This window comes from Notamacropus eugenii, chromosome 2 (genome assembly GCF_028372415.1).
Source record: "Notamacropus eugenii isolate mMacEug1 chromosome 2, mMacEug1.pri_v2, whole genome shotgun sequence".
Taxonomy (NCBI): Eukaryota; Metazoa; Chordata; class Mammalia; order Diprotodontia; family Macropodidae; genus Notamacropus; species Notamacropus eugenii.
In genome coordinates, this window is record NC_092873.1 from 303,787,735 (window position 1) to 303,802,189 (window position 14,455).

At 39.4% G+C, this 14,455-nt stretch overlaps 1 protein-coding gene across 7 annotated transcripts in view; it reads right to left on the reverse strand.

The window, feature by feature from the left end:
• The window catches only part of OTUD7B (OTU deubiquitinase 7B), a 74,563-nt gene that overhangs the window by 16,372 nt on the left and 43,736 nt on the right, over positions 1-14,455 (reverse strand). For all 7 annotated transcript variants that reach the window (XM_072644679.1, XM_072644680.1, XM_072644682.1 and 4 more), the window contains exons 3-6: positions 6,913-7,101; positions 5,436-5,663; positions 4,035-4,136; positions 2,766-2,893 (exon numbers count right to left, since the gene is read on the reverse strand). In XM_072644679.1, the coding sequence (XP_072500780.1) occupies positions 2,766-2,893; positions 4,035-4,136; positions 5,436-5,663; positions 6,913-7,101 (647 nt within the window). The remainder of the gene's footprint in view (positions 1-2,765; positions 2,894-4,034; positions 4,137-5,435; positions 5,664-6,912; positions 7,102-14,455) is intronic.

A 14,455-nucleotide genomic window follows, 5' to 3' on the forward strand; every position in this document is an offset into this window, starting at 1 on the left:
TAACTTCCCTACTTCTGTCCAGGTCACTCTATTCTTTGGTCACCCTGGTTTGCCATCTAGGAGTTTTCCCTTTCCCTCATTCCTCTTATCCAGTATGTTGTCAGTTCCCATCAGTTCTAACTCCACAATACCTCTTATACCTCCCCTTCCTTCACTCACACCAAACCACCCTAATTTAGGCCCTCATCATCTCTCATACAGACTTTATAAAAGTATCTTATCTAGTCTTTCTACTTTCGGTCTCTCCCTCTATGCATCCACCACAGAGCAACCAAAACGCTATCTCTAATGCATGGAGTTCTAACCATGTCATTATTCTCCTGCTTAAAGCATGGCAATGGCTACCTGCTGCCTCTAGAATAAAATACCAAGTCCTCTGTCCAACATTTAAAGCCATTCACAATCTGACTCCAACTTCTATTTCCATTTATTCCTCACTCCATATTTCAACCTACTCAATGGTCCCTAAGCATGACATTTTGTCTTCCACCTCTGTGCCTCTACATAGGCTGTCCCCAATGCCTAGGGGTTAATAGCTAATAACAGCTAACATTTATATAGTGCTTGCTATGTGCCATGCACTGTGCATTCACAATTATTATCTCACTTTACAATTATTTATCTCATTTGATCCTCACAACAGCCTGGGAGGTAGAAGCTATTATTATCCCTCCTTTACAGATGAGGAAATTGAGGCAAACAGGAAGTGAAGTGACTTTCCAAGGGTCATATAGCTAGTAAGTATCTGAGTACCTGGATAATGCTGACTCTGAGCCTAGCATTCTATATCCACTTCACCATCCCCCTGCCTAGAATGTTCTCTTTCCTCACCTCTACACCCTTGGAGTATCTAGCTTCCTTCAAGCTTATTTCATTTTTCTCTTTCTATCACCAGCACCTAATTGTGCCCGGCACACACTAGGCACCTAACAAATGTCACTGGATTGAATGAAATGATGAGAGAAGAAGTCACCCCAGAAATATCTCTGATATGGGAACAAGCTATTCTTCAATTAAAAACAAGCAAAAGGAAACTGAATGGCAGCACTGGCTAATGAATAGAAAGCCTTCTTTAGAGTCAGAAAGGCCTGAATTCAATACCTTACTTCTGATATACACTAGCTATGTGATGATGGGCTACTCAAGCAACTCTTAAGACTAAAAGTTACAGACATTGCACCAGGGAAATGAGTTTCCAAAAGAGAAACTTCCCACACTGATGAAATCCTAAATGTGGGCAAAAAGAAAAAAAAAATTAATTAAGCAAATAACCTATAATTAAAACATATGTAGTTGATTATATTCCTAAAGAAAAATATAAAGGTCTTTCTTCTTCCCTAACTACTAAACAGTTCAGCTAAGTGGCTCAGGGCATACAATGCTAGACCTGGAGTAAAGAAGACTTATCTTCCTGAGTTCAAATCTGGCTCCAGATACTAGCTGTGGGACCATGGGCAAGTCACTTCAACCTGTTTGCCTCTGTTTCCTCATCTGTCAAATGAGTTGGATAAGGAAATGGCAAACCACTCCAGTATCTTTGCCAAGAAAACCCCAAGTGGGGTCACTAAGAGTCGGACACAACTGAAATGACTAAACAACAACTAAATAAATCTTCACTAGGCCACTAGGGGGAGGATCTTCCCAGATTACTAGCTATCACTAACTTCTATTCATCCAATCCTTAAAGCAAGAAAGGAAAACCCTGTATCAATTCAAAAGTCAAATCTACAAGAAAAAAATCAACTGAGAAACACATCAAGTAAAAAAAATAATCATTTCAAGTGGTGATTTTTTTTTTGGAGAGGGGAAATATAAATCACTCCATTCTTTAAATAGGGACACAACAAACATAACAAATAAACAACATATTTTAGACTTAAATTAGTCAATTAAAGGAGAAAAGTGGAAAGGTAAGAGAAGGGAAAAGAGGAGTCATGAAGAAGAAAGGGAAACACAAAAAGGGACTGACAGAAACAAAGATCAGAGTGAAAGAGATAGACAAGAAGTAATAGAAATCAGAGATGGATGGGAGGATAAAGAGAAAGACAAGTTTGATAAGTTTATACAAATGTACCACTTAAGAGAGCCTCCTGATTGGCTGAATATTTACCAAAGACTTGAAAATGCATAACTAATTCACTGTACTAAAAGTTCTTTTTTGACAGTCTAAAATCCTCCATAAGTTCAGAAGTTCCTCACTGGGAGCTCCCTAAACCAAGAAAATCAGAGGTTTAGTTTCCTCTCTGCCTCCAAGAAATTTTTTAATTGAAATTTCCAAAATTTGTTATTTTTTGCATAAATTCTGGAAATATGAGTGTTCCAAAAACTTTTTCTCATTTTTCAAAGGAAAAAAAACCCCTTACTTATCATACCTCTCTGAAAAGTAGAAACTGTCATGTTTCATTTTACAGAGGGAATAAGATTCATGGAATAAGATCAATAATTTGTTTCACACTGGTAAGAACTTAAAACTGTTTTACTTTTGTAGCTAGGCATAAATGCTATCATCTGTTAGACACTTCATCACCAAGCAGCTGAGTGCCTGTAATGTGCACAGAGCACAGTACCAAATAGTCTGTAGATGGGTGCTTCCTGTCTCCTGCCCTATCCTCCAAGAATCTCTGTCCTATAGGCTAATCTGAATTTTATGCACCTTTAAAGGTAGTAAAAATAGAATGATAGGAGAATGAGAACCTAGAAAGTTCTACCTTAGGGAATCTGCCTTGACAACATCGGGAAGTGTTTTCCCATTTAGATTCTCCTACCTCCTTATTCTGCTGTGTCTGTTGCCACCTCCAACGCCGTTTTAGTGCCTCCTTCTCTACTCCCTTCTCCATCAGTGAGTAAAGTGCCTTACGAAGCATTAGATCCCGATCATGGAAACCCCACATCCCTACAGAAGGAGAGAACTTGAGAAGGAAAAAAGGCAATGGCAAGCACTGATTGATTTTGCATGAACAAACTGTATGGAGTAAAGTGAGCTGAGCCTCAAGTCCAAAGACCATATATAATCAGAGAACAAGTGAATGGAACAGAGAACTGTGTTCCTCCTGACCTTTGCCCCAATCCATTTCAGGTTGCTACAACTCCCACCCATCATGTTTCTAGGAGGGGCAGAGTCTAATGTACAGGTTGTGAATCTTTTAGAAGGGCTCTTTCCCTACAAACTCCTATTAAGGAATCCTTACAACTAAACAAAGTCTAACTCACTAAAACAAAAATCAGAAAAACTAATCTTAAAGAGTACTCCCCAAAGAGTATAACTAATATTTATGCTGCCCAAGAGTTGTGTGTGTGTAAAAATTTAGGTGTCATAGCTATTTCTTGATGCACTAAGGTGAGGTGACCCTAAGCAGAACACAACGGGATAAGAAGGACATATAAAAAAGTAGTTTTACACAGACCTATAGACTGCTGGGAAAGCACAGAAGCAGAAAAGATATGCCTGTCATGCAGCCATAAGAGATGGGGGAGACTGAGGGAAGAAAGGAAGGAAGGTTCTTTGGACAGATTACCAAGAGCTGTAAGCAGGGGCTGCTATTTTAACTCAAAGAATCATCTTTATGGATTCACAATGAAGTAATGACTTCTGATTATGTATATGAAAAAGAGGAAAAGACAGACATACTTTTCATCCTGAGTAGGATGAAAGGTTGAGATATGAAAGGAGTGACAGTTCAATGCAGATATGCTCCCTAACTGGGCCTAGACTGAACCTGCTTTCTTTTTGTCTCTAAATGTCTGGTCACTGTACAGCAGCAACCAACTCTAGTTCCCCGACCTGGCTGGCCCAGCACTGCCACAAGTCTCACCTAAAACAAGTCAGATTATGGTGCACACAGAAGGTCAAACTCAACGGCTCCCCTCTTTGCATGGATAATCTAGAATCATTCAAATGAATTTCCTTCATATCTCAGAAATTCAGCTGCATCTTTTGACAAAAACATGATCTGCCCTTGAGCTCCACACTATTCCTTCCTGTTCCCCAAACCAGAAACTTTGGAGGAGGTCAGAGAGACCAGTCTAGGACTCACCAAGAGAGGCTGCATGCAGAAGGCAATTTCCATCTCCTGTTGTTGCTAGAGGCAGAAGTCTTTGGCAAGTAGGGTCCACACTTACCCACCAATTTAGACGCCCTGTAGAAATATTAAGAATGGCAAGAAATGGACAAAGTAGGTTGAATAATCATCCTTTCCTCCAAGCCTCGGGTTTCTCTGTTCCTGCTAAAACTGACTCAAATTAAAATGTGAATAATTCCACCAAGCGTGAATCACTTTATCACTCTTAAATTCCTCAGGAGTCAGTCTAAATCAACAAAGTTCAAATAAAGAGAAATGCTAGTAAGGCTGAGGCTGTGGGTTCAATGCCTACGTGGGCTCATAACCTTGATGTTATATGGCCAGTGAGAGCATCTTTACCTTACTTAGCTACCTGGCAAATAGCTACTATTTATTGTAAGATGAATAGCAAGTGTCCTAACAATGTCAATAGCGTACTTTTCTTTCTCTTAAAAATTTTTATTGCTATTTTTTTGTTTTCACATCATCTTTATTCCCCAATATGGCCCCCCCTCCTCTCCCAAAGACTGTAACAAAGACTCAAAGAGGAAAAAACAATTCATCAAAACTAATCAACACATCAACCAAGTCCAACATGAATATACAGCATCCCACAACCCCAGGACCCCTCCACTGCAAAAAGATGGAAAAGGGGCAGTCTTATAGCAGCACCACTTTCATACATGACATATATAGTAGCATATCATCACAAAGATACAATTATAAGGAGACCAAATTCTACAAAGCATCCACAAAGCCAGTGTCTTTGTTTTATACTTAATCCACAGAAAACACAAGCTTATTTTGTGGATTATCCACAGGGATTTCTGGAATTACCCTCTCCTCAAACCCAGCATACCCCCAGCTATTTCTCCCCACTATACAAAGCTAATTTTAACAATGATCTGAGTCATTCATAATTAGAAAGGCAAATGTTTGTTGAGAAAAAAATCACAGCCACAGTGATCATTAAGGGATTCCAATGAGTTATAACTGTAACAATTTCTCCTTTCCACTAGCAGGGGTAATTTCGAGTTGATCATATTCGGTTGGTATTCATTTAGTACACTGCTTTGTAAGCACTTCTAAGGCCCTCCCTTGTGTGCTGCCTGAAGGCTTCTGGAGAACATAAAGAATATTTGCCTCTACCTCCCTCTCTTCATTCCAAAACATTAAGCACTAGATTTTGCACCCTATTGAGTATACAAGGGAACATCTGACAGGTAGTGTCTGATTACCTATAAACTTTGGATGTGATTAAATTGCACCTTATGCACTGAACCTGGAGGCTGCACACCTAATCTTGAAGCTACACATCAGTCCTATTTCTCCAAAATGGTGAAAGGAACAACATGGATGAAGAGCCCCCTTGCTGACCTGCTTGCTCCAGGGCAACCAACATGGACTGTTCAATTAGGTCCCTTTCGATGAAGCTGCGGAAATCTTCAGTGAATACAGTGAGGTCTGGAAGCTGGAAGGCACATATGGGCATCTCCAGAGGGTGTTCACTGCTCCCCCCACTCCCACCACTAGAGGAGACATGGGAACGGGCTAGGGAAACAATGCTGGAGCTGGCATGAGAGATGCCCCGGGACAAGCGTTTTTCTGCAACGAGAAATGGATCCCCTTTAGAACATAAAACTTCGCTCCCTCGCCAGAAAAAGTACAAATGCTATCAGAAGTAGTGGTTTTTCCACTGAGATTCCAATCAGAAAGAAACCATTATTCCCATAGACTTAAAAAAAGCTTCAAAATTCCCCCTTCCATAGGCCAGACAGGATGGGGAAAAGACAGAATAACATGTGCAGATCAACCTTCTGACAAAATAATACTATCCCACCCAGGAGCCTTGAAATTATTAATACCAACAAAATGACCAAATATTAATTTTTTCCCCTTCAGATCAGAACTTGCCTATGTCTTCCCTTCCTAAGACTAGGTCCTTCCCACTTCCACTCCCCACCAACAAGGTCACTGGCCATTTCAAGACACAGGTAGAGTAGAACCTTTGGACCTCAGTGGGGAGCTTCTTTTAGACAGAAGATTATTTAAGTAACAAGATCTTGAGGATAATTAGAGAAGAATTTTCATTTGGGGAAAGAAAATACCTGATAGCCTTATTCAGAAACTTGTCTGACTAACCCTAGCTCACTTTGTTCACTTCATTCACCACACTATTCTCTGGCTCCTATTTGTAACAGCAGTTATGTACACAGTCAACTCTTGATTATATATTTTAATGCAGGAAAGCAATATATGCATCATCCAAAAAATAACTGCTGCTTTTGTATAAATTATATGATTGTTTTAGTCCAATAGATTTACCTAATTACATACTATTACAATTAATTTTCATCCCCTGAACAAACATAGCAGAAAGGCAATGTGAAATGGAACTGTGATGAGTGGCAAGGGAAAAAAAAAGGCTTTTGTCAAAAATCTGCTCTAAATAATGTGCAAAATGTAGTCAAGAGTTGACTATAGTCACTTAGAGTACTTTAAAGCTGTTGGAATTCTTTGGGTTTTTTTCCCCACCTTATGTATTCTGTCTTGACCATTAGCTCAAGGAGTTCTAAATAAAGTTCAGGGATTATATTTCTTCTTTTCTCTCCTCTTTCATACAGCTCAAAACAGGGCCCCAAATACAAGCACCACCCAAATTGGTTGGAATACACTGACTTTGACTGAGAGACTCTACAGGCTGAATGCATTGAGACTTTCTTGCTTAGAAAAGATGCCATCCAGAAGGCTCTGCTGGCTACTGACAAAATGCAAAAGATATTACTAAATCCCCTCTACCTCTGCTTCCAATTCCTCCCTCCCCCTCCCCTACTCCTTCTGCATACCCCTGTACCTTGGATGATGTCATCCTGACGATGAAGGGTGGGCCGGGGGGGACGAATAGGCTCCCTTTCAGGAGGTCCCTTCTCAGGGGGTCTGGGTCCCCCACGACCCTCACTGAAGGGTGGGGGCAGGTTCCCAGCATGGACCTGACGGAGCTGTTCAAAATCACTGAGGGCTGCACTTACATCCCAATTTTTTCCTAGTCAAGAGACAACACAGAGGGAAAACTGATCACCTGGGAATCAAATAAAAAGGGGAAACACATGGAAGAAAGTGCTATAGGTCAACATATGCAGGGATGAAAGGGCATTCCTTTGCTTAGAATGCTTATTAGCATTAATAAGCAACTTTGCAAGATTTAGGTTGCATGTATTGATATACTTGACAAATGTCATATTAACCATAATTCTGCAGAGTTTATATTATCTGGAAATATGTAATTTGGGACAAAACACTGGGCCTAGAAGAGTATACATACTCTTTGCTCTTTACTCTCATTTTCAGATTATCCCTTTGCTACAAAGAACTTAGCAACCTCTCTTTCTCTGGGGTTTCCTCCATCTATCATCTGTCACAGATGAAAGCCTCGTCAAAGTCATCTATCAACTTTCAAGTTGTTGTTCTTCTTTTATCATGAGGTCGCATACCTGGGTCATAGCTTCCCTTCTCCACATCACTTCCTGCCCTCAACACTTGGAAACTTCAAAAGTTGATGTATTCTCAAACCCACTGCCCCTCTCCCCAATTCATTAACCTCCTAAGAACCAATGACCTCCACCTTAACACCTCAGCCATCTCCCATGACTGTTCCACCTCTATGATCTGAAAATTCTAAAATTACTTTCTCCATTAACAATCTCCTGTCCTTCTCTCTCTGCTTCACTCCTCCTAAACCCATTTTTCATCCTAACCATGATCCATTTCTGTTTTCCCAGTCCATCACCTCTCCTCTAGCCTCTATATCCTCAACAATACCACCACACACCATACATTAAGGTCAGCTACCCTTGAATCTGACTTCCCAAACCCAAACAAACCCTGAATCACCTCCACTATCTGCCTTCTCTATGGCTACTCATATGATCCCCTAAATGCTATTGAAGAAAGGACTATGAACTCAAAATAAACTTAGGTTATTTAATCTTAACTGTGCTCAATTACCATATGGCAAAATAAAAGCCCCATTCTTACTTAATTGACTTTCTAGTATACTACTTGCAGCAGCTAACCTTCTTTTTTCTTTTCTAACATCCTATATCATATTTTTCTTGTTCCTTCTCGACAGAGGGCCTCACTTCCTACTTTAATAAAAGACTCGAGTCAGTCAGAAAGCATTTATTAAGTGCTCACTATGTGCCAGGCACTGGGAATACAAAGAAAGGCAAAATATACATATATACACATACGTACACATATTAGTTCCTGCTCTCAGCAAGTTCACATTCTAAAGGGAGAAATGTAAATAACTAGATACATACAAAATATAAACAGAGTAAACAGAAGGCAACCTAAATTGGAAGTCATGCTGGGAAGAACAGAAAAGGCTCCTGCAGAAGGTGAGATCTAAGTTGAGTTTGCAAGGTGAAGGGGCAGAGCATTCCAGGCACAGGTGTCAACTAGTGCAAAGGCACAGAAATGGGAGATGAATGTCATGTTTGAGGACCTGCAAGTAGGTCAAGTGTAGCTAGATTGCAAAGTATATGGAAGGAGAAGGTGTAAAAAGTCTGGAAAATTCAGAAGGAACCATGTTATGAAGAGCTTTAAACGTCAAAGAGAGGAGTTTATTTTTTTAACTCTGGAGCTCATGTAACTTGGTCAGACCTGTGATTCTGGAAAATCATCTTGATAGCTGTATGAAAGATGGACTGAAAAAGGAAGACACATGAAGTAAAACCAATCTGAAAGAGTTTCTAGTAATCTTGGCGAGAAGGGATAATACGGGTCTTAAGTAGGGGTAGTGACTGTATGAGTAGAGTATGTATAAGGGAGATATGAAGGTAGAAATGATAGGACCTGACAAACAAACGTGGGTGAGAATAAGTAAGAAGTCAAGAATGACAGCAAGTTTGCCAGTCTGGATGACTCAGAAGATGGTGGTGCCCTTCCTTCTCCCATTGGTGGTGCCCTTCTCCCTCTTAAAACCTACATTCTGGGAAAAGGCCCAAACCAGCAAACCCTGATTCTCCAGACTTGTCCAACATGCCTCAGATGCCTTCAGTCCCCTGTCCTACTGGAGAGTTCTTCCTAGAATTTATTCTTAGCCACTACACCCTCTACTGGTTACCACCCTGTTTTTAGATCTCCTTTTACATGTTGTCTTCACCCATTAGAATATAAACTCCTTGAAGGCACGGACTTTCTTTTTGCTTGTATTTCTAAAGCCAGCACTTAGCACAGTGCCTGGCACACAGTAAGCAATTAACAAATGCTTGACAACTGCCAGAATTAGGGAAGTGTACAAAGGAGAGGGTCTGGAAGAAAAGATAATGTCTTAGACATACTGAGTTTAAGATGCCTATAGAAAGAACATCCAGTTTGAAGTGTCCTGGTGGAGGATATGTAACTGCTCAGCAAAAAGACTACGGTTAGATATACAGATGTGAGAATCATCTGCATAGAGAATGAACTCATGGGGGCTAATGAGATCATCTAGTGAGACAGGCTAGAAATAGTGTGTGTCAAACTCAAATTATTTTTCTGAACCTTTCTCTCCTCACCTCCTAGTATATTCCTCTTTTCTTCTCTTTTCATTCATCTTTTTAAGATCATCAAGAAATATAACAGTCAACAAACATTTATTAAATTCGTATTATATGCAAGGTACTGAGCTAGGGAACACAAATAAAAAAAAAGTCACTGCCCTCAAGGAGTTTACAATCTAATGGAGGAAGACAATATACAAAAGAAAGCTAAAAAGGGGAGAGAGGATGGTACCTTACATTGGGATATGGTGGGGAAATCAGTCAGAAAAGTCACAAAATAGTAGAGCCAGGTGACAAATGAGAAACACTCTTTGGCCTTCTGTCTAGACTCCCTGTATACCTCTTGATGATGACAGGAATCAGAGGGGACACGTATAATCTGATATTAAATTCTGATATTAAAATGTAAGCAGCTTATCCTTGTTTAGCTACTTTCGATTGTTTACCTTTTTGTGTTCATCTTGATTCCTAGGTTTGCTCTGCTTTTTTTCATCAGAAATGTTTGGAAGTTCTCCATTTCATTAAATATCCATTTTCCCCACTGCAGGATTATACTGAGTTTTGCTGGGTAAGTTATTCTTCGTTATAAGCCTACTGTGTCCTTTGCTTTCTGAAACATTTATTCCAAATTTTCTGCTCCTTTATTGTGATGGTTGCTAAATCTCATGATCCTGACTACAGTTCCTTGGTAATGGAATTCTTTCTTCCTGGCTACTTGCTGTATTTTTCATTTGATCAGAAAGCTTTGGACTTTTTCTAAAGTTTCTTTGAAGAAGTAACTATTGGATTTTTCCTATTTCCACTTTGCCTTCTGTTTCTAAGAAATCTGGGTAGTTTTCTTCAGTCATTTCTTGAAATGTAATATGTAGGGTTTCTGGGAGGCATGGCTTTCAGAGAGTTCAATAATTCTTAAATTATGTCTTCTCAATCTCTTTTACAAGTCAGTACCTTTCGCACTGGAATACCTTACATTTTCTTCTACTTTTCTTCAGTCTTTTGACTTTGTTTTAAATATTCTTTTTTCTCATGGAGTCATTAGCTTCCATTTGGCTCACTCCAATTTTCAGGTATTTGGTTGCTTGGGCAAGTTTTTGTACTTGTACCAAGCTACTGATTCCCTTTCTAATTCTTTCTTCCACAGCTCTCATTTCCTTTCCATTTTTGTTCCTCCAGCCCTCTTATTTAATTTATAAAAACATTTCCAACTATTAAAAAAAAAATAAACTCACTTTATCTCTTCCAAGAATTTCATTTGAAATTATACTCAAGTTGTGCTTTTCTTTGAAGTTTTGCTTGTAGATAAGTTTTGGATTCATTCTTTTTTTTTAGGATTTGGGTCTTGAGCATCTTGGTTTCAATCATGATAGGATTCTTTCTTTTGTTTACTCATTCTTCCAACCTACTTCCTGACATCAGACATGATATTAAAGACTCTTCACATTCCTAGGGAGAATGTCTGGATTTTTCTGTTGCTGCTTTTTAAGGATACTGAATGTTTTATTTTAGGACCTCAGGAACACTTCAGGCTGTGGACCTGCAAGCTTTCAGTATTCAGTGTTGCCAAAATGGTCTGATCCAGGACAAAGTCTGATTTTCACTCCTCTAATCTGAACTCTACAATCTCCTGACTTGGGTTTGGATCTGAACAATAGGCCTATAGGCTTGTTCTATCTGGAATTTCATTAGACTACTGTAGGATTTAGCCTGCCTGCTAGAAAGCTCTGCTGACTCAGTGACACAAGATTCCAGTCTTGGTCATTCCTATACAGGCTTCAGACTGGGCCAGAAACTGGATCTGAGACCTCTCTCCTGTACCAAGACCCAAGCCACACAGCTGCTGCTTGTTACTTAATTTGCTCCTTAATAGGTACATAGCCTAGGGTCCTCAACTGCTTCTCATACTGAAATTCTACTCTTAGGCAGAGGCCCCTGGATCTATAACCTGGAACTAGGGAGTGTGCAATAATGCTTCTAGTTGGCACTTATTCCCAAACTTAAGTTTAAGACCCTCCACATTAGAAATGGGACTTCTTCTTGCCCTGGTGTGCAGCCTCTCCCTGTTCTGGAATGTTCTGTACTGAGTGCTCCTGGTCAAATCCCATCCCCAGTGTTCACAGACCTGTCTGTCCCCCTTTGCTGCCCTGGGCTACAAAAATAACTCACTGTGATTTTTTTTCTTGGATTTCCTGGATGAGGAGGCTGCTGTAGCACAAAATCAGGAGTAGAGTCCAGAGAGAAATGTAGTAGCATATTGTTTTCCTGACTCTTACTTCCTTTTGCATCAGTTCATATAAATAATCTCATACTTCTTGGTATTCTTTATATTCAATGAAATGCTAAACAAAGAAGGTTGTATTTTATCCTAGAGAGAACAGAGGATGACCAAAGCTTTCTGAGCAGCAATGTAACATGATAGGACGTGTGCTTTAAGAATATTAATGTGATGGGCTAATATGATCAAAAAGGAAAAAGATAAATGTTGGAGGGAATGTGAGAAAACTTGGACATTAATGCACTGTTAGTAGCATTGTGAACTGATTCAACAATTCTTGTTCTTTGGAACTATGTCCAAAGGGCTATAAAACTGTACAGTTTGGTTTTGGGGGGTTCTGGGTTTGTTTTATTTTGTTTTAATCCAGTAACACCATAACTCAGTATGTATCTGTATCCCCTCCAGAAAAGGGAAAAGAACATATTTGTACAAAAATATTTAAAGCAGTTTTTTGGATAGCCAAGAACTGAAAATTGAGGGCACATTCATCAACTGGGGAATGGCTGAACAAGTTGTGATATATGACTATAATGGAATATTGCTGTGTTATAAGAAATGACTAGCAGGATGCTTTCAGAAAAACCTATAAAGACTTACGTGAACTGATGAAGAGTGAAATGAGCAGAACCAGAAGAACACTGTACACAGTAATAGCAATAATGAACAACCGTGAATGACTTAGCTATTCTCAGCAATACAATGATCCAGGTTCATCCCAAAGGATACCTGATGAAAGATGCTATCTACCCACAGAGAAAGAACTAATAGCATCTGAATATAGACTGAAGCATTCTATTGTTCACTTTCTTTCCTTTTTTTTTTTTTTTTTTTGGTTCAAGTTTTCTTCCATAAAATGACAATATGGAAATATACATGATTACTCATGTATAACCTATATCAGATTGCTTATTATCTTAGAGAGGGAGAAAGAAGGAAGGAAAAGATAGAATTTGGAACTCAAAACTTTAAAAACCCTGAATGTAAATGGAGGGGGAAATAAAATATTATTTTTAAAAAATTTGTAAAAAGCAATATGGTAGCTGTGGAGAATGGAAGAATGGAAACAAGAATAATAATTATAGAATAATTAGGAGGCTATTACAGCATCCACTTACTTCAAGAAGCAGAGCTTGAAACTAGGTTTTGTGAGTGCATAGAAGGGAATGGTGGCAAGAGCTAGTATTATATGGAACAGTATTTGAAACTACATGGCTTTTGTCATATCCAGAAAGGACCTGACAGCAGCCAAGGACTGAAGAGAATGATTACGGGACATAAAGCTGGAAAACAGTCTCAGATTTCACCACACAAAAAAGTGATATGACTCAAAATAAAACCCTCAGTCCTTTATCTTGGAAAAGATCTTCCATTACTCATTTTGCCACACGAATGAGTAAAGCTGATGGGATTTCGGCCAAAATGCAGTGACATTTATTTTTTAGAAACTGAGGTACTCAAGAATAAACCAAGACCCTCTATTAAAAGACTTCACAACTGCCCTAATATAGAACAATGCCATGCTCAAGCAGGCTGGGGTCAGTTCAAGTACCTGCAAAGGCTGTTTGTTCAACATGTTATCCTGGGGGGTTAGGGGCTAGGGGGAGTCCTTTAGCAGTTTGTTCAAACCTGATGGTACCTGAGTGGTGACTGTCAGGCTTTGACTGGAAGCAGAAAGCACCTAGAGACTTCCTGCAGAAAAGCAAAGGTTAGTGGCCATAGTCAGGAAGGCCACTCCAGAATGGCCAGGAAGGATCCACAAGAGACTACAATTTGATTAAAATAGAAATGAAGATCAAACAAATTCAAAGGCTCTGGGCTATGGGGAGACACCCTAAGACAAACTACTTAGTGAATCTCCACAAGTGAAACCCTATCCCCATCCCCTTCACACACAGATAAGTTATTCTTTCTTTCAGAGAACAATATTCTAACCGAGAGAGAAGAGGTAAGCGCTGGTAATAGGATCAATTTTCCAAAAGAAAAGATAGGAAAAAAGAGTCTCAAAGGTACACCCGAAGGCTACTGGGAGATACAAAACACATTGTCCATTCAAGTATGGGCCACTAGTCAGGTCCCACCAAAGTTGAAGAAATGTCAAAGAAAGGTAATACAAAATTAAATTCAGGAGGAGCGAATTTGTTTGTGGCTATCTCACCTTTTCCTTAAAAAAAAATTTTTTTTGACTGAGCTGAAAAGACTGGATCTGATAAAAATTAATCTACAGTAGAGTCTATGCCTAAGCCTCTCTGGTACTCAACAAACAACTTCTCTCACAGGTCCATGGACAGATATTAAATTGTCTTATGGAGTTAGTCCTATCCCTCTTAGTGATCTAGCAATTTACCAATGAATAATCAGTCAATTAAAGCTTTCTGGCCAACATGGCTGCCTGAACAGGGAGGCAGGCTGCCTAGTTCTTCCACACCTACTCCAGCAAAAACCTAAAATTCCAATCAGACCAAATAATGATCAAGAAATCCAATGAGAATTACTCAATAAAAAAGCACTTAGGAACTTCTAAAACAGGGAATTTGAAGAGAGAGAGAGAGAGAGAGAGAGAGAGAGAGAGAGAGAGAGAG